At 30.4% G+C, this 21,979-nt stretch overlaps 2 protein-coding genes across 2 annotated transcripts; both read right to left on the bottom strand.

The window, feature by feature from the left end:
* Positions 1 to 2,308: 2,308 nt before the first annotated feature.
* LOC118035625 (uncharacterized) lies at positions 2,309 to 7,233 on the bottom strand. Its single transcript, XM_035041232.2, has 6 exons — positions 7,076 to 7,233; positions 6,025 to 6,151; positions 4,974 to 5,170; positions 4,041 to 4,238; positions 3,366 to 3,425; positions 2,309 to 2,743 (listed from the first exon to the last, which is right to left on the bottom strand). Exons 2-6 carry the CDS (start codon positions 6,143 to 6,145, stop codon positions 2,591 to 2,593), a joined length of 729 nt encoding a protein of 242 aa, XP_034897123.1. The 5' UTR covers positions 6,146 to 6,151; positions 7,076 to 7,233; the 3' UTR covers positions 2,309 to 2,590.
* Positions 7,234 to 9,103: 1,870 nt separating this feature from the next.
* Positions 9,104 to 12,089, bottom strand: LOC118035626 (WEB family protein At2g38370-like). Its single transcript, XM_035041233.2, has 2 exons — positions 11,754 to 12,089; positions 9,104 to 10,980 (listed from the first exon to the last, which is right to left on the bottom strand). Exons 1-2 carry the CDS (start codon positions 11,931 to 11,933, stop codon positions 9,340 to 9,342), a joined length of 1,821 nt encoding a protein of 606 aa, XP_034897124.1. The 5' UTR covers positions 11,934 to 12,089; the 3' UTR covers positions 9,104 to 9,339.
* Between the last annotated feature and the right edge of the window lie 9,890 nt (positions 12,090 to 21,979).

Genomic DNA, 21,979 nt, shown 5'->3' with positions numbered 1-21,979 from the left:
GATAAAAAAATTACTAGTAAATTGGATCGTTAATCTCTCATACGCACAGGCTTTAAGGGAGACAAGTGCAAGAATATAACCTTTTTTCATTTCAATTTTTTTCTCCACTCTCAAAAAAAAAAAAGAAGAGAAAAAGAAGTTATTTGAGAAGCAAGCTTATGCTCTCACTTGTACCTAAATTAAATATTGTGAATAGCATTTGAAAAGGACTTTGAGCGAAGACCGTTGATAACATGATGCCCTAAGAATGCCTTAAATTAAGAAAAGTAGATGGTTTTTTTTTTTTTTTTTCTCGCATGGCGGCAAAAGACAAAGGACATGGAGTCCAGAATGCCTATGCCCCACGAGATGACGCGCACGCTTCTTCTTCTCCGAGGTGCTTTCCTCGCAAGGCCAAGATGTGCAAAGCAAAGACTTGGGTTAGCATTTTCTGTAAGAGCCCAGCTAAAGCCATTAGTGCATCCATCAATCACATGCATGATGACTGATATGCGCAATGAGCAAGAACTTTGACACAAATCACGAATTCAAAACATTCTACTCTTGTATAGATATAAAACCTGACTTTTAGCACATCATCCAACCTAAAGTCCACTTCATGGATTGAATTGGATTGATTGAACTAGCTCAATTCAAAACAACACATGAGATTTTGGTTGGATTAATCGAGTTATGAGTTAATTTATTTGATTAATTAAGTCTTAAGTTGATAGGTTATCGGATTGATCTGCTATACTAAATTAAGTTTAAGTTTAATGACACTTTGTTTTTTCCTTCATTACTGTAGGAATTCTTCCCTGCCTCATTTGGGATGCGACTAATTTGCTTTAAAGCTACCCTTTTAGATTGTTTTGTGCACAAGTAGCATAAACGTGAATCATTTTGATTTAATAGTAAAGGATATCTTTAGATTGACTTGTGCATTGTGCATCAAGGATCAAGCTTTAATTGGAATGATCTTAGAAGACATCCTTCATACTAACTTGACGTATTTATATAAATAAGTTTATTTAAATGATAATCCCAAAGTTTTAACTTCAAACTCTAAAAGCAGAGGGGGGGAGGGGATGAGAATTTCTTGACCACAACTTCAATTCTTTGTAATTTAGTGAAGCGATATGTGATGACGATGATTAAGAGGATGATCTACAATTCTACATAATGACCTTTATAACAATCGTGAACTTTTTTGCCACAGGTTATTTTTTACTAGCCAGATGACCTTTTGGGCCTGACAATGTAGGCAGTTTTGCATTTATAATACGTTATGGGCTTGAGCAATGACAGAATTCAACAAAGAGAATAAAATCGTGAAAGAAGCGAATATCAACGGTTGGATTTTATGTTTATATATATATATATATATATATATATCTTGGGATGCATGTGGCGAACCCCCTTCACTCTAAATGACTGCTTCCGCTAGAGAAATATGATCAAATTTCGTATGGCCATAACGTGCCCAAGAGAAAAGCAGCAGCTTGCACAAAGAGGCAACAAAACTTCAAGGATAACGAGTCAATTCCACCACCTTAGTCCAAATACATGCCGCACAGGTTAAACGTGCTGGTAGTAGTTCTCGCTCCTTGGAAAATTCCAGGAAGGTGTAGGCTATACTAAAGACACGCCGTTGCATGTAGCTGCACACATGGCTCAGATCAATGACCATATTAGAAACCGTTTACTACGGTGATCATTTCTATTTTTATTTTTTTTAAAAAAAAAAACTATTTTACATATAATTAATAGATAAGCTAAAATATAACATGCTCTTTATCCATTTTATCTATAAAGATTTTATTTATTTATTTATTTTACATGTAAAAATTTAACTCATGTTAAATTTAACAACTAAAAATATTTTTCTTAAATCTATTTTTTTAAAACTTCAATCCCAAAAAATATCATAATACCAGAACACACACTTAGCCTTGTGTTTGTTTTTATAGTAAAAAAAAACACTTTTAAAATTACTATTTTTTTTTTGCTTCAAAGTAGTATATATATATATATATATATATATATATATTATTCAAAATAAATTTTAAAAAATAAAAGATTTTAAAAAAATAAAAAAAAATTTAATGTATTTACAAGCAAAAGCAATAAACAATTTTAGAAAACAACCGCTATTCCAATCTAAAATACTACTTAAGTCATCCATGATGTCTATGCTGCCATGGTTAGAGTTTAATTTATGATTACACTTCTTATTCCAGATTGGGGAATGAAAATCTCCAGAATTGGAATCAACAAATTTAACCGGAGGTGAAAAAGAGTTGCCAAAAACTAAAATGAGTACGAGACAAGGAAAAAACAATAAAGTTACTAAATGGAGTAAGCACACAGTGTCAATGATAAAGCTAACCTACACTAGCAAACAGAAGTTCCGAAACCAAACTAATTCGATTGTACAGAAGTTGTGCTGAGTAAATAAATGAGTTTCCATATCTATGATTTTTATATTACAGATGAAATGATTTCAATCATAAATTGAAATTACAGTGCATTATAATTACAACAGAAGCATAATAATCACACACACCTGGAACATGAGCATTTTGTTTCTGGTTTATCTTTTGCGCCATGATTATGAATCAGCCTTTAGCACCGCCGAAGCCTGCTCAATGCTGTCTTCAGGCTCTTTGCATGCATGTAACACTGTGCATAGATCTGTTGTTTCAAGAAATTGCTCTGCATTGGCAAGGATCACGGGACCATACTCAAAAACCAGCCTTTTGCACTGCCAATATTTCAAACAAGATGTTAGAGAAATAAATTAAATCGAATGTTGAATTTTCATGTTACTTAACCGAGAATTTTAACAGCCAGGCAAAATTCCACTAAAATCTCAATGTAGTGTTTCATTAATTTGCCTAAGAGAGTTCACTGTGTAGTTTTCTTATATATGGTGATTCTAGAATGCAAAAAATTGAGCATGAGTATAGAATGAAATTTCATCAATCAACCAAGATTGCCACAATCATGTACTTAAGAGCGGTGACAAATCAAATAGGTGACCATCTGTTGATAGTCATATTAACAAGATAGAAAAGCTTAATTAAATTGTGGTGCGGGTGGAGCGATCTTCTGAAATATATAATTTAACTGAAGTGTAATACTTTAATGTTTGAAACCGCTTGGAAGTGCCGTAGCTTCCACTTTTAGATGCTTTTCAAAAGTGCATTTTCCTTCAAAAAGAATCAAATTGATGCTTATTTTAGCTTTTTTTTATGATTTTAATACACTTTTATCAAAAATCAGAAAAAAAATTATTTCAATGTATTTTCAAGAGAAAAATATTTTTGAAAAGTACCCTGCATCATAATACTAAATTAGCACAAAAATTCCAATATTGTTCTCACCTTATGAGCATATTTCTCCATGGAGTTACATGCCTTCAAAAGCAACTCAATTATTTCCAGCTGAAAGAAAAAAAAAGCAAGAATAAGCAATAGGTTGACTAACTGGTAAAGAGCTGCAAAACATGCATCATGCATCACACATGATAAATATTAAATCAATAGAGATAAATTATTTTTAAATTTATGTTGTTCAACAACAGTATATGGATGTCTTTTGAGTCCATAATGCCTAATGGCATCACAGCCATCCTCACAGAACTCTTGAGAATTTCAAAATATTGATTTAGAGATGATTTGCTCTATCTACGGCTAAGACTGGTGTAATATAACTCTATATTGCAATGAGGTGACAATTTAACAATCTCACTAAACAGTTTCCAGAAAATATAAAGAGGAAGAGGAAGAAAGTTCCATTTCCAGTTTCTATTTTTCTTCTGGACTGGACAGGTGTATCATAGGGTATGATTTTAACAACTAATCAGCTATTTATTGCTTGCCGGTCAGACAAATGGATTGCCACAATGGTGCCTTCTGGTCTTTGGTAGGTCACTGATCCAGAAAACAAATCTAACACAAGTGATGGATCAATAACTGCATCCACATAATGCAGCAGTAATGACAAAACATCCTTTATAATCATCATTCCTTATGATTAGCCAACAGTCAAATACAAACCTGTGTGTCAGGATCTTTCAACTTGACTAGTACTTCTGAAACAGCACGTTGGCAAATGCTACAGCTATCGTCATTGCGTTTTGCAGATAAAATTTTCATTTCTTGACAGAGATTGAATTTGCGACAGAAATCTTCAGATTGCACTGAGGAAACGTATGAGAAGAAAATAGAAGAATAGTAGTCCACCAAAGTGATGCACTGTGTAAACAAAACATAAAGCATTAGAACTTTTTTAAGTATCATGATTAAGTATTGAACAATTTTAAGATACACGGAATGTTTACAAGCTTCTCCAAGGCCAGAGTTCCACCACTAATCAACCATATTGGGTGGATTTGGTCAATTTAGACACTATCATGCATACAACTAGAAATAGAAATTTGCAGTGCATGCATTTACACTATAATTATTCACATTGCATAACACAAACACTCCCTGCAATCATTAACTATCCAATTAGCATTTGTAGCCAGTTCGTTGACCATTTAAACAGACTATCCAGTAGTCCACTAACGCCTTCTGAACTTATGTCAACGATAAGGTTTTCCATTTTAGGAATCCACTTCATGTAACTACAATTGGTTATCGACTACCATGGACTTAGATAACATGCTCATTTGTATTTATAGCAAATGGGACTAACAATAGCACTCAACCTATCCACTCAGGCCTGCCTGCTTTCAAACAAAAAATCTCCTTGATAAATTTTGCAACAGATGTTAATGAATGCAGCTCCTCGCTGCAGACTAATTCCCACCATAGTGGATGCTCAGAATTATATATTATCAGATGCATAATATAGATCAACATGCAAGAATTATTCAATTGGCAAACCAGAAACAAAATATTGCCATGCTGGAAAGAGGTGAAGGGCCAAACAATTTTCTTCCAATTCAACAACCAATAATTGCCAGCCAAAAAACTAAAGGTTACCTCTTGCTCGAAAGTAGTCAACCGTGAACAGCTTCTGTGAAGCTTTTCAAGAATTTCAGTCTGTGTTTTGTTTTCAGCTAGGTAATCAAGTGCCTGCGAAGCAAACTCCTCACACAACGTGCACACCTCATCTTTCCTGGTAACGTTGTTTGTTGTTTGAATTTCCTTTTCTTGCTCCTGGTTTTCCATTATTTCAACTGAACAAAGAAGTAAAGCATCATTATTTCGAACATTTTTCAGAATTAAACTTCATATCAACAATCCTAGAAAAAGCAAATTTCCTTTCCATTCAGAAAGGACAGCTGATTGGAAGCCACATATTTGAAGCGTGTTTAAATGGGAGAGATCATACAAGGGCATGCTTTGCAAAATATCAGATTGCAAAGATGAGACAATTTTGTTTCTAGATATGAGTGAGAAAAAGGTCCCAAAAAGTTATCACATTTAGATAAAGTAACAGATGATTTTGTGCTTATGTTTAACGAGGGACCTGTCAGCCTCCAGCCAAAACACCTTGTTACACCAAGGAGAATGGCTATAATTACTGCCAGCACCCATCACCCCAAGTTTTCCCCCCCCACTTTGGAGACAGTGAGACAGTAACATTGATCGTGTCTTTCTGAGGCAGTTCAATATACAATCTAAAACTCGCAATATACAATCTAAACCCCACCCCACTAACCCAAACATGAACCAAAAAAAAAAGGAAAAAAAAAGAAGACAGAAAAACACAACATAAGCAGCGAAAATGCAAGTGGATCGGTGACAGGATTGTCAGGACATCACCAAATTAAGTATGCTCCATTGGCGTGCTCTGCAGGGTGTTAACATGAAGCTGCTAAAGGGCTTAACCAGTAAAACTGTTACATAATAAGTTCAGATATCACTGACATCTGACTAAACAGAACATTACTTTAATCAATTTTCCCGGGCAAGCAATACAAGAAGCTGTGTGCACCAGAATAAATTTAAAACATGCAATTGCAATGGCTCTATAGGCCTGAAATTGCAGAGACTGATAATTAGTATACGAAAAGGGTTAATAGATAACCTGATATTTCATAGGTTTCTGCGGTTGTAATAAAAATCTCTGTGGCTGCCATTTGTCTAGCCGCAATGGAGCCAGCAGCACCCAGTGCAAGAAGAAACAACAACCCGATCCTCAAGTCCATAATACCCTGAACTTGCATCAAGTTAAAACCAAACAAATTCTTCCCAGCCATTTACAAACAAATATGCAAACAAAATCGATGACAACAAAACAGAAGAACATAATTACTTAAAATCTGGATTCATGACAATTGCTGAGAAGTGAGTTTTACATGGCAAGTAAATACATCCTATCCATATACATTTACTATTCCGAACTATATCTGTATTAAAATATCCGGTTGCTTTCACAGTTACAAGTTCCCCAGGAAAATGACATTCCTTCTTCCACAATCTAACCATCCAATTAAAACTCATAACTATCTCTATTATCATAGCCCAACATCAAGCATTACATGAACACAGCTCCACATAACCTATTAACTTAACGAAAATCCTCACAACCCCAAGCATTCTCCTTCGCAACAACTTGGAGCATTTAAAGTCACCATCAGACATCTAAACACAACACTTTGACGGAGTCAACAACAACACTACATAGCAATGTCCAAATCAATAAAGTCATTTGCCCCTCACATTGATGCGATTAACAATTAGCTAAAAATCTGTTTCTTCTTTAATACAATTAATTAATTCGCATCTTTTTCTGGCTAATTAACTGTAGATTAGATGCTTCAAAGCTACGGTTAGGTTGGAAATTTAATAATAATCGACTTGTTTTAACCTCACAATAACCGATAATCAGAGCTCAAACAAGAAAATTAAAACTAAAAATATGCATAATTAAGTCAAAAATGGATTGATTCCGATTTTTTATCAAATAAATAAATAAATATTAATTGAAGAAAAAGAAATCGATGAAATCGAAAATTATCTAATAAAAATTAAAGAAATAGACGAAAATTAAACGCAAAAAGATTGTTTGGAAACATAAATACGGATTACCAGGAACCAAACAAGATATATAATAGAAATCGAGAGATTTTATTTACCTTAACAATCAGAGAGGAAACTGATTCCTCCTCTTGGAATTTGATTTGAGTGTGTCAGGTAAGCCAAAGAGGAGGAGGAGAATTGTTGGTTGGTTTCTCAAGCCGCTCGCACGCTTATTTAAATTCAATGTTGAATCACCTGGCTACGTGTTGCTATGGGAATGGAGGGTTAAATGTTACTGACGATGACGTGGCGATATGTGAGTCGATGGTGAACTTTGACTTTTGGTCTATGGTTGGGAAGGGTAGTTGATGCAAGGAAGCAACGTGGAAGAATATTCCAACCTGATGGATTGCTAGTGCTAACAGGGAGAAGGAAGATATTTTTTATACTTCTTTATTTTTTTTTTCAGATAAGCTTGACTAGCAAACAAAACGGGATAAATAAATTTTCAATCCATTTCTTTGTCAAGAAAATAATTGTGTATAAATACTAGTTTATCTGCAATTTGCACACTTAGTATTTAAGGCATGATTATAATAGTGATTTGGTTCCAGAGTATTTATAATAATAATAACAATTATTTTTTAAAGTAATTTTTACTTGAAAATATATTAAAAATATATTTTTTTATATTTTTAAAATTTATTTTTAATATTAGAATATCAAAACATCGAAAAACACAAAACAAATTAATTTAAAAAAAAAAAAGAAATCTAGTTGAAACGCAGGGCTAAAACCCCCTTAATTTTGTCTAAAAATTTAGTTGCGAGTTAGCTACAATTTGTTATTTTTTAAAATACAAGAAGCAAGGTTTAAAATATAGTTTTTATAATGATTGTCATTATAATAACGATTCATTTTTAAAATATTTTTAGCTTGAAAATACATCAAAGTAATTTTTTTAAAAAATTTATTTTTGATATTAACATATCAAATAATTTAAAATTAAACAGAAAAAATTAATTTTTTTTATAAAAATATTTTTTAATTAAAAAAAACTAATGAAATAATAGAGCATATTGCCAAACCACATATTAAAAATTAACCGAACGGGTTGTGGTATGGAAAAAACATAACCCTGACCACAATATGAGCTTTTAATCTAATCCAGATAACCTTTTTTAAGAAAAAGATGTTTTGAAAAAAAAAATCAACAAAAATTTATTTTAATTAAAAATAAATTTAGTTTAAAATGAAACATTATCCGAGTTGAGTTTTATAATTACAGGTTTAAAATAAATTTAGCAAATTCTTAGCATGGGTCGTTATTAAATGTTAATCTCAAAATTAAATTGTCAGTAAGGTTTGAATCTCAAGAGTTCATTTAAGACGACGAGTTGATCTATAAGAACATAGTTTTAATGTAAAAGTAGTTGTGAGGATACTCTTTATCATTAAAAACCAAGAAATTCAAGTCCTCGTACTGGTGCCAATAAGATGTGTTGAATCCTCATGCAATTCACCTCATCCTACAGTAAACTAGGTTCATTTCTTTTGTAAGTGACTGTTTGAAAACGCCATCCAATTTTTATTTTAAAAATTAATATATTTTTTAATATTTTTATATCGTTTTAATATGTTAATATTAAAAATAAATTTTAAAATAAAAAAATATTATTTTAATATATTTTTAAATAAAAAAATACTTTAACCAAAATTAATATCAAAAATAAAAATTTTAGTAATCATGGCGGATAGTAAATCCGAGACACATTGGAGCACATGGAATGGTTAGTGATTTATAGGTCAATTTCATGTTCATTTGTTTTACTTTTGCACCGACAAAATCTAGGCAGCATCTAGGCTTTGCTTTGCTGCTAATTAAACATGATGGAGAAATGTTCGATGTGTAGCAGTTCCTTAGTGATTGCAAGTCTAAAAATTGACGTGCCTTTCGTCCCAATCCATTTGTTTTCAAGCATAAACTCTCTTAGCCTTGGGTGCTCCATTTTAATCTCGAAACAGAGAAGTCATTGCTGAGAAATCAGACAGCATTCCTTGATCAAGAGGCTCCAAGAACATCAGATTGGAGTACGAAGATTATATGAGAGGATTTTGATCACCAGACAGCCATTTTAAGGGGATGGCATCAAATAGCAGGCAGAAACATTAAAGCATAGCAACCGGCTGGCCGCTTTAAAGAAAAGATGCATATCATAATATTACAGCAAACATATTAAGGACAAATACCTAACATAAACAACTGCATGAGAACACCAGGAACACTAAGAAACAGGAGAGTGGAAGAGGGAGTAAAAGCAATATGAGCGAAGAAATTAGAAGTTAGTGTCGTTGCAAACCAAAGAAACTGGCCACTGGATCACCTCAAGTTTGGAGTTGGCTTCTTCTTTTTCTTACTCTGCTTTGTCAATAGAAGCGAGAACCGAGCAAATCCAAACTTCTTCCTCTTTCCAGAAAACTGCTTCTGACAGTTCTCCTTGTCAACCTTCCAGCTTGGGGGTAAATCAACATTTTGTTTACCTAGCATTTGACCCAACGACACCTTTCGCTTCATAGTAACCTTTTCTGCCATTGTCCCTGTCTCAAACTCTTCAGGCAGATGTAGTTTCCTGCTAAGTATTTGCCCAATTGATAGGGTTGGCTTCAAAACAGGTGTCGAGCCATCGCTTACTAGGTTCAGTCCATTCACATCAAGCAAGCGAGAGTCCCTCCTATGATGAGATGGGTGGGGGTTTTTAAACTTAGCAGAGTTGTGAATGGAACGCCTTTTCTGCCCATGCTCAGATCTCCACCTGCGCAGAGCCTCTTCAACCGCCAGCTTTCCCTTATTTGCAGCTTCAACTCTGTTTAGTGCTTCTTCCAAGGCCTTTTTGCTGGTTTTGATTTCTTCTGTAGCTTCCTCCACTTTCTTCAAGACTTCCATCTTTGAAACATTTGCTTCATCAACTTGAAGCATGGCATCTACTACCTTAGTCTTGGAAAGTTCCTCAGCTTCTCTAGCTTTGCAGGTTAGAGACGAGTACTCTTCAAATGTAAGAGTTACTCCTTCAGGTTTTTGTGTGGACTTCGCAGATGAATTCTCATGGCATGACAAAGCCTTGATCTCTGCAAGAGCAACAGCTTCCACTGCTCTAGCTGCTTCCTTCATTTTTCTTGCAGCAATCAACCTGATCTCTGCTGTTTGTATCCTACTTTTTGTTTGTTCAATCTCAGATAATGTTCTCAAAACTTCAGATTTCGCTGCATCACCCATTTTCTTGAACTGCTCTGCTTCAGAACTCAGTCGCTGGAGCTCCCTAGAAATATCCACAGGATTATCAGAACCACCATTCATTTCAGCATCTTTTGCCCGTTGAAGCTTTTCTTTTGTCTGGTTCAGCTCTTCCTCAAGAGATGATATCTTAGAGGAATTCGTGGTCAACCTCTCACGAGTCTTTTCAAGTGAAATTCTTTCCTTCTCTAATTTCTTGTTAAGTAACTCAACAGAAGTTCGAGTGTCTGCAAGATCATTAGTAGTCCTAGAAAGGTTCAACTTGGCCTGTTTGAGTTCCAATAAAATTAAGCCAGGGGCTGAAGAGGGCAATGGGCTCAAACCTCCCATCAAATTCTGATGATTGGGATCCTCAAGGTTATCCTTCTTTTCTTCATCAAAATTAAAAGTCTCATTTCTAGCATCTGCACTTGACTCCAGGGCCGCCTTAACTTCAGCTGCTTGTTGCTGTAGCTTTAACTTAAGCTCTTCCTCCTTGGGATTTTCAAGGTTATCCTTCTCTTCTTCATCAAAATTAGAAGTCTCGTTTCTAGCATCTGCACTTGACTCCAGGGTCGCATTAACTTCAGCTGCTTGTTTCTGTAGCTTTAACTTAAGCTCTTCGACAATCCCTTTTGTCGTTTCTAGTTCTTTTAAAATATCCAGTGTTTCCCTTTCTTTCACAAACAGGTCTTTCTCCAGCAGCTCTGCTTGTTCTTCCACCTTTGCAATGTCAATATTTTCCATGTCCTGCCAATATTGAACAGGAAAAAAACAAGAAGCGTGAATCTCCTTAGAAGGAAATCAAGCACCACAGGAAAAAAAAAAAAAAAAAGCATCCAAACACAAAGTAAGCACACTTAATGTCTCTTGTTGGGTGTTAGTGCACGCATACACAACTAGCAGTTCCAGGCTGAATAATGTATCATAGATATACAAAATCTAAACGCGTGAATGTATTTCTCCATTGATAGATCCCCCATCATGTATCAATGTTGATCTTAATCCCCTTTACTGAACTTCTCAATAACAACCTACAGAACATGAACACTCCTCGGATTTTCTCACCCGCAACTACTAACTACCTCCCTTAAGTATGAGTTGATCCATGACCTGGCAGATTTCATGGTAACTGTAACAACAAAGTGTCTCTAATAAAACTAAAATATAAAAATGTACAGCCTTCCGACGAAAATTCAGAATCCAGCAGATCATCTTTTGTCGCTAAAATTGCCAGTACACAGTCTTCTAAACAACACAAAAATAATAGCAACATTTAAATTTGACCCACAAATTATGCAACTCCAACATAGTCATCCACATTTTTCAAATAACCTCATGATTTCCTAACAACTATGACACAAATAAACGCCTAAATTATCAAAATTCAAACTTTTTACATCCAAAACACACATTTCCTTTAAAAAAAAGTTATAAAAAGAAGACTTTTAAAAGAAATGACGCACAAATTTAGCAAGAACAAACAAAACCCCAATTTCATAGAGAGAGAGAGAGAGGGGAACCTCTGGTTTTTGTTGAGAGGGTTTCCAGTACCCGATTCCACCAAATCGACTCACTGCTTCTCTAACTGACTCAAACGGAGCTGATGTATCAATCTCCGCCCTCATACTCCCAGAACCTGACCCTTTTTCTTGGCCCAGGATTCTCGAGCCCGAACCCGATTCGCTCATTTCGGTCTCCATTACTTCAATTTCGAAAACCCACAAAAAATTGCTCACTGTTTGTTTATCAGTTCTGAAATTCAGATAGAAGCTTAGGAGAAAGTGATGGTGTTTGTAAAGGGACAGTAAACGTACAGAGTTTTAAGACAGTAGAGTAAGAGGGGGAGAGACAGAGAGAGGGAAAGGAACTAAAAAGATAGGCAAGGTATACGTTAGAGTTTCGTAGGTGTCGAATTTACTTAAAAGCCCTTGAGAATAGTAACAGTTTATCATGTTTATTTATAGGGTGATTGGGATTATAATAGAGTTTATTTTTAAAAATGGGGATTGTTTGATATTTTCAAAAATATGTGAACTTTAAATAAATTTAAAAGTTGAGAAATTAAATATTTTTTATAGAATACAATGAGATTGAAAGTGTTTTTCCAAAATCTTTTTAAATAAAAAATTATTAAATATATTATTATTTTATGTTTTTCAAAAGTTTCGATCGTACCATCTCATAAATGTTGTAAAATACAAAGGCCTAAGGGGTTTTTCTGTATTTTACCTCGTTGTGCAGGGAAAGTGGGGAGGGATATTCTTCTGCTATTGGTTTTGTTTTAATTTTATGATGCGGCGGTTCCTGATTTTGAAAATAGTGGGCCCATTACAATATCAACGGATTTCTGTGGCTTTGAAACTTGAACTATCATCATAATCAATGGCTTTAGAATCTGGAGACACTCGTGTACGTTGATTATAAAATTAATCAAGTGGTATGATTAATTAGCACCAAATCCCATGAATTAGCATTATATTCATTTAACTCTACATCAAGCTGCTAAAACTTTGGTTGTAAAAAATATTTTTATTTATTGACGATAAAGGGTATTTAAAAAAAAATTATGTGTGTCGATACTAATTTTTTTCCTAAAAGGTTTTAAATATTAATTATAACTTGATAATTTTTTAAATGTCGATATTAATGCTTTAAATCTAAAAAATTAACGAAGGAAATATACTTTTTAAATGTCTAACAAATCAGTTTGCATTATATTATTATTTTTATCTAATTACTCTTATGTTATTAATCCAACAAAATATAATAAAATGAATATTAGCTAGTATTTCTTATCCTGATAAAAATCATTCTACTATACTTTATACTAGAAGTTAGAGATAGACTCGTTTTCTTCATTGTTTATATGTATAATTAATGAAGTTTTTATTTTTTTTTTCTATGAATTGTTTTCTTAATTTTATTTATAGATTTTTTTTACTAATCATCTAAATATTTAAACTCATGAAGTGAACTAAATCATATAAAAACAACTCTAATATGATTTAACTTAAAATCAGGTCTAGTTAAGTAGTTAGATAATGAAGTTTCAAGGTTATTATACTAATTTGAATTTAATAATAATATCAAATAATGTTTTAAAATTTAAATACCTATTATTATTATTTTAATTATTTTTTGATTTTAGCCACTATATAGAATAATGCTACAGAATGGTACTAAAGAATTTTTAAATCGAAGAAGAACCCCCGCGGTTATTCTAGGTGTTTGTAGTTGCCCAAATTTCTTCTCCATGTATTGGTTGAATTCAAATTTTGACCTACCTTGTTATTTAAATTAATGAATGACACGTCCCACCATGGCACATTTAAGTTTGGCATCGTTATTCATTTCAATAAGCTAAGCTCCCCCGGGGCTAGAGCCAATTTATCTTATTGATTGAATATCATGCCAACAACACACACACACACACACACACATATATATAGCCACGCATGTCTAGATTATGGAGGGAGGGACCCTATGATTTTTACACGGGATTCAAAAATTAATATTTCCGACCACTAGATCAATTGGACACGCATGTATCATCTATTTCAAAAATTAATAAATACGATTTGAATCTAGTGATAATTTAGTTTCATCATAAGCTAAATCACTAAAAAATTTACACATTATTAAAATTATCCATGTAATTTTTATGATTAATTTATTTCATAATTATAATTAAGTTTGAAAAGACTGGTATTCTAAATATATTTTATTAAATTGACGATTTGGACAAATCTAATGATTTATAAATTTTATTATAATTGTGCTATCATTATCTCTCAAGAGGATGTTCTTAGGCATTACTCATCCGTCTGTCACTTTTCATTTGACTTGTATGTATCAAGCATGCCACAAAAGTTCATCTTGAGCTTAAAAAGATTTCTTGTTGACACTCAAAATAACCCTTTAAAAATATAAAAAAAACATGATAAAAATTAATATAAATTATATTTTGTGATTTTATTTAAAAGTTTAAGTTATTAGATTAAGATAGTTTTTTAATATGGTATCAAAACCTTGATGACCAAGCAATCATGAATTGAAATCTTACTATCCTATTTATTTAATAAAATTTAAATACAAGATAATATAGGTTTATACAAGTTTTAAAGTTAAAGCGCTTTTATTTAAGAGAATATATTAAAAAAATATAAATTATATCCTAAAATTTTATTTAAAAATTTAAATTATTAAATTAAGATAATTTTTTTAGCATAAAAATTCTAAAAACAACAATTCATTTGTCTTCAAGCAACCACCACGTAAGAATTTTGTGTGATTTCTTTTCTGCATAACATCATTAATTATAAAACCACATTCACATGCAAATATAATATGTGTTTTGTATTTAATTAAGTTTTTTTTAAAAAAATTAATTTTTTATTTAAATTATTTTTATATTTTTAAATTTTTAAATTTTTTTAATGTATTGATGTAAAAAATATATTTTTTAAAATAAAAAAATTATTTTAATATATTTTTAAATGAAAAATACTTAAAAATAATAATTATTAAAATATTAAATAATCACTTAATTCAGACATGTACTTGATTAACTCAAGGGGTACATAATTGCAGCTAGGAACCTGGTTTTCTTGAATGTCGTGTGGGGTTCCCTTCCCTTTCTTTTTCAGATTTTTTTGTAAGATTATCACTGTATATATATAAAAAACACACTTGTGAATTTACATAATTTAAAAAAGATTAGGTAAAATATACAGTTGCATCGTATCGTGATTCAAAATCATAATTTTTACTAAATATTATTATTATATTTAGTATTTTTAAACATGATAAAATAATTATTGCGTTTTATAATAATGATAATTAGAAAATATTGTTATTCTAAAACGCGATATTGTTTGATAGAACAATATAATTATTGCATTACCCTTATCATTCGAAATTTTTAGCACTGGGTTAGAGGCTTGGTTGTAATTTTATTATGGTTTGTTTGTTATTTTTGTTTAATCCTAAAGGAATTTTTGGTTTTGTACAAAAAAATATAAAAAAATTGTTGATATGTGCCTCGCAGACGTTAGCCACTCAACTGCATTATGGTGGCGCGTATGACTGATTCCAGCGGTTATAACCATGATTACGTCTTATTATTTGATTTGTCTCGACATTATCTTTCTCTTTGAGTAGTGCGTGTATAGTGGTTCAACATGGTTTTAACCTGAAATTACTTTTCTTATCTTTATTACTTTTTCTTCTTTTTCTTTCTCGTATCGTGTGCTGGTCATGCAAAAAATCATATTAGCTATTTAATTTAACTGTGATTTTATTATTTAAAATTAAATTAGATGATATTTAAATTTTTTGATTTAATTTATATCCATGATTTAATAAGTTTATACCTTTTTTTTACTTAAAAAAAAATAATAATAACCCGCGGAAACGCGGCAACATATATAATGACATCTATTAAAGCTCACCTTTGCTTTCCGTTTCACCAGCAAAACACTATGAGGTGACCGTTGAAACTTAGAAAAGTAAACGAAGGGTGATCTTATTAGTAACGTAAAGTTATTCACTTTATTAGCCTAATGAACATTTAAAGGAATTGAGGGTCACCGTAATGATGGCATTGGTTGTTGGTTAGATCATTTATATTTAATAAAATTATTTTTTCATTCAAATTCAATGATCTAATATGACCTCATTGTTATTAAATCATATTTATTAAACTCATTACTCAATTCCTAATTAAGTTGAGTTTTAATATTTACCTATCTACAATTAGTTGGCTTAATAGAATTTAATCCAAAATTTGATCCAATCAAAATAAAATAAAATGATATTATTTTGATAAATTAATAATTTTGTAAATTATAGGTTGAGTTGATTAACAATTTAATTATCTAATTTTTTTATTAAATTATATTTCAAATTATGATTTGATGGATATAATATTTTTTTACTCACTTTAATAGAATTACCAATTTTGTTTCTAAGAATATCACAATGTTGATAGAACTAGAAAAGTACACTCGTGTTGGATAGATAAAAAGCAAGCAAACCTCCAAGCCTACCGTTTGAGAGAGGTGTTTTTTTCCCTTCATGGAAGAACAATAATTTTATTGATAGATAAAAAAAAAAAAAAAAAAACATTATGACGATGCAGGCTTGAAAGCCCTAGCGAACCCATTGTTTACAGAGCCCAAATAGAAGATGTAGGTTTAGAACACTATTCTCCAAGCCCACCCATATTATTCTTCTCTCTCTGGCCCAAAAATCACAAGAACTTAGGGTTTCGATTTTTTTTTTCCCTTGAAAAACAATGAGAACAACAAGCACGGCAAATGGGCAATAAAGAAATCATCTCCACCAATTCCTCCGGCATGAAATCTAACAAGTGTCACAATTGAAGTCCACAGAATGCTGTTTGATGGAAAATGCCACCATTAATGGCTGTTGAAGAGGTCATTTCAAAAGACCTTTTATTATATTATTAATTCGATATAGAGATCTTAATTAGAACAAGTAGAAAGAATAGAAAATTACTCTCCTAGTCCCATACAACTTACAAGTATTCTTCACCTAAGAAAATTATAATTTAATTTTTAAGTAATAAAATAATTAAAATCCTTGAAAATCTTATGATCTGTGTGATGCAAGAGTATTTCTTTACTAATTATAAAAATAAATTTTAGTTTTTTTTTTTATCTTCTGCAACCAAGGGAGTGTGTGTGTGTATATTAATACATCAAGTATATGCATGTTCCACGACTAATCTAGCACTAGCAATATATTAACTTCAAATTAAGATCGATTTGAAGATTTCAAAGATGTAAATTAAAGTCTTAATACGATGAGGACTGTGGGATTGGAAGGCCTTGACAACCTATCAACATCAAGTATTATGCTTATAGAATGATGTTAAGGCCTGAATATATATATATTGATTCTGCAACCGAGGGAGTAATATATATATTGATTCGTACATCAATATATTAATTTCAAATTAAGATCGATTTGAAGATTTCAAAGATGTAAATTAAAGTCCTTGACAATCCTATAAACACACGGAAACAATATTTAAGCGTGGTATTGTGCTTGTTGAAAGACGTCAAGGCCTGAAAATGGGCTGCTAAAATGTGGCATCATGCATGGCATCCTGCTAATTACTCAACCCTAAAAAAAAAGCCAGGATTGGCCTAATTAACGTCATGATCTAGCTCAATCAAGCTTCCAAATCTAACACGCACTTTATCGAAGGGTCACCCTTGCTAGGCCCGCTGCAAAAACAGCCTTCAATCTTCAAAGGAGTTTTGAAGGACCACTGTCAATTCCCACATTAATTAGTTAATGTATTTTGTGTGAACATAAAAGATGAAGATATAAATACCACATATTTTTATGTATTTTATAATAAAAATTCACTACAATTTATTGTTGTACATACAAAATTTTTTTATGTTAGTCTCTTTAGCTTCAATCAAACACATGTTTATATCTCTTTTATATATATATATATATTTTTTTTTTTGTTGAGATACTAATCAAACATAGCTTATATGTTTTCTTAAGTCGATATGGTTGTTCATTGTGAAAAAAACTGTTACCAACAAAATTACTGGTGAATATTTTTTCAATTATAACTTAAAGTTATAAGCTTAATTATAACGTTCGGATCTTTTTGGGAATTTGAGGGAATTGTGTTTAGTATTTTTTTTTAATAATAACTTGAAGTTATAAGCTTAATTATATCCCAAATGAGTAATTTTAAGTTTATAATTTTTTTTTTGTTATGAATTTAGGTTCAATTGGAATTTTGGAAGAATTATATTTAATATGTGTTTTCAATAATAACTTGAATTTATAACTTGAATTGTGTTTAAATTGAAAGATGAATGAGTAATTTTAGGGTTGGGAATATTTAACTTGTTATGAATTTAGGTTTAGTTGGGATTTTAGAAGAAATGTGTTTAGTATTTTTTTTCCAATAATAAATCGAAGTTCTAAGCTTAATTGTGTTTCAATTAATTGATAAATGAATAATCTTAGCTTTACGAGTGAATTTGTTATGAATATAAAGTTTGTTGGATTTAGGGGTAAATAGGTTTAATACTTATTCTTAGAAAAGTATGAATTTTGAATTCGAATTATGGATAATATTGAAGATAAAAGTGATGTAATTTAATTATTTGGTTTGAATACAAATTTTGGATAAAAGTATTTGATATCACAACTAACTCTATTAAAATTAATTATATGTTCCAATGAAATATTTTCATGTTTTTTTTATTTGATAAAGTGGATAGATTGCAGGTGAATTACTATCCGATAAATTCTCAAAATTTGATTTTTTATGAATGAGATTATTTGGTATTTAAATAGTGGCTAATCACATGTTCATATAAATATATCTTTTTTCATATAAATATTTCTTTTTTTTTCATAGCCCAAGAAATATATGATTGATAAAAATTCTAGCAACTATAAAACAATTATTTTGGTAGGTTTTAAAAACAATCAAATGATGAAATTAATGACTTTTAAATAGAAGATTGTAAAAAATAAAAAACAATATTTAAATTCCAATAATAAAGGTGTTTATTCTTATTTTGGTATAATAAATACTCTAAAAATTAAAGTATTGATGCTTGGAGAGTAAAAAAAAAAATATTTTATCTAGATAGTTCATTGAATATTTATAATCCTTGAACTTTTTGTTTTGGTGAAATGAAGGGGCTAAAAAATTATAATTTTTTTTTGATGACATTATTGAGAAATAAAAATTTCTTACACATCATTAATACAAAAAAAAAATCAATTACACATTATTAATGAAATGAAAAAGTGATAGGCCATCGAGAGACTTTTTATACATTTATAAATAAAAAAAAATAATTATTCTTGACATGAATAATTCATATTAAAAATTTTAAGAACGAATAAACGGAACCGTATAATCTTAACTTGAGTCTATAATGACCCTTAGATCAATTGGACTTGGTGTCTATTTAAGGTCAAGAGAGGTTGATTTAGCAAGTTGTTAGATCCACGTTTACTTGAGCTTAGCATATAGCTAAATTTAATCATATTAGGTTTGATAGCTTATTAGATTTATATTTTTTTGAATTGAATTCAAGTATATTAAGTTTAATAATTTGCTATATCATTTATAATTAATTTCTATCCTATATAATAAACCTTTTTAGATAAAGTTTTAGCCTTTTCCACGAAGCTTCAAAAAACTTGATTCATCACTACCGTTAGGACCTAGAATAGAAATTACCTACTGCAACGGTTATTTTAAATGAGTAAATTGAAAGAAATAATAGAGTATTAGTGGATTGTTTTACATATTAAAAGTGATTGTGAAAATAAATAATTAAGTGTGTTCTATATTATTCTAATTCAATGCGATAAAAATTAGTAATAAAACAAAATTTTGAGATATAATTTTTACGGAAATATCTTCAACGAAAAAATACATTTTTTTTAAAAAAAAAATTTATTCACATCTTGTCAATTTTTTTTTCTTTGATAGAATATCTTAATAAAGAAACTAAAACATTACATCGAAGAAAAAGTATTTTTGATTGAATCTTTGACAGAATATGAATATATATATATTTTTTTTATAAAGCGAAGAAAATTCTTTCAATTTTCTATTAACATGTAAACTAAACGTTAAAATACTCTTAATAAAAAAAGGAAAAAAAAATCATCCCACGGCCGTACTGAGTCCACGGCAGCTTTCCATGAATGGTTATGGCTCACATTCATGAAAGATGTCCCTTCAAGGGAGCTATATTTTAATTTATGTACCGTACGTGAAAGCAAATATTATTTTTATTGTGAAAGCATTTACAGGTCCATGTACGCTACTGGAGTGTGAGGGCGTTTAGCATTATATTTAAAAATTATTTTTGAAAAAAATTAAATTTTTTTATTTTAAATTAATATATTTTTGATATTTTTAAAATTATTTTAATATGTTTATCTTAAAGATAATTTTTAAAATATAAAAAAATTATTATTAATATATTTTTTTAAATAAAAAATATTTTAAAAAACAATCACAATTTCAAACACCCATATATAACAGCATTTCAAGTGGTAGTTTGACCATCATTTTACACGGCCCTTGGATTACATGACTGGCTCCTCGAAGCCATAGCTTTTTAGATTCAACATGGCCAAACGGCACTCAAATGTCTAATTTGTGTTCCTACCACTTCCACAGGGGCATATACTAACCTAGTTTTTAAATGAATGTATCATCTAGGGTTTATATTATATAAAGATGGTAAAAATAATAATTAATTGTAAATTGGATATTGATGGGCTGCTTAAAATTTGAATAAAAGAGACTTAGTTTTAGTATATATATAAAAAACTTGTTTGAAAATATTTTTATCATTGAAATAAAAAAAAGAAGAAGAGCATTTAGATGTATTTTTGAGACATTGATCTAAATTATAAGTAAATTTACTTTTGTAGTTATTTTGAGTTTGAACCCATCATTTAAAACAAATTTTTCATAAATATTTTATTAGTTAACATATGGGATATATAGATGAAACTTGATTTTGATGTATGAAAATTAATACGAGAAATTAATCTTTTTGTCATTTTTTTTTCTTTGATAGAATATCTTAATTAAGAAACTAAAACATTACATCGAAGAAAAAGTATTTTTGATAGAATCTTGACAGAATATGAATATATATTTTTTTATAAAGCAAAGAAAATTCTTTCAATTTTCAATTAACATATAAACTAAACGTTAAAATACTCTTAATAAAAAAAGGAAAAAAAATCATCCCACGGCCGTACTGAGTCCACGGCAGCTCTCCATGAATGGTTATGGCTCACATTCATGAAAGATGTCCCTTCAAGGGAGCTATATTTTAATTTATGTACCGTACGTGCAAGCGAATATTATTTTTAATGTGAAAGCATTTACAGTCCACGTACGCTACTGGAGTATGAGGGCGTTTTGCTCTCCATATAAAAAGTATTTTTAAAAAATTTGATTTTTTTTTAATTTTAAATTAATATATTTTTAATATTTTTTAAATTATTTTAATTTTCCGATCTCAAAAATAATTTTTAAAATATAAAAAAATATTATTAACATATTTTTTTTGAGTAAAATTCATTTTAAAAAATAACTACAACCATACTTCTAAACACCCCCATAAACCTAGCGTTTCAAGTAGTACTTTGACTATCATATTATCATGCCCTTGAATTACTTTGACTATCATATTATAAAGCCCTTGGATTACATGACTTGCTCCTCGAAGCCATAGCTTTTTAGAGTCAACATGGCCAAATAGTGCCCGTTTGACATTGTGGTTGAACTTGCTTTTTGGAAAATTTTAATTTTAAATTTTTGCTAAAATTGAGTGCGGTTTGTACTTTTAGGATCGTTTTGATATGCTGATATTAAAAATAATTTTTAAAAAATAAAAATAATATTATTGGCATGCTTTTCGGTACGAAAAACTATTTGAAAAACAACCGCTACCATACTCCCAAACACCCTTACGTATATACAAAAAAAACTTGTTCGAAAATAGTTTTATCATTGAAATAAAAAAAGAGAGCATTTAGATGTATTTTTGAGACATTGATCTAAATTACAAGTAAATTTACTTTTGTAGTTATTTTGAGTTTGAACCAATCATTTAAAACAATTGCTTCATAAATATTTTATTAGTTAACATATGGGATATATAGATGAAACTTGATTTTTCTGTATGAAAATCAATAC

Source organism: Populus alba, chromosome 16, assembly GCF_005239225.2.
Source record: "Populus alba chromosome 16, ASM523922v2, whole genome shotgun sequence".
Lineage (NCBI taxonomy): Eukaryota > Viridiplantae > Streptophyta > Magnoliopsida > Malpighiales > Salicaceae > Populus > Populus alba.
This window is presented reverse-complemented; position numbering and strand designations above follow the sequence as displayed.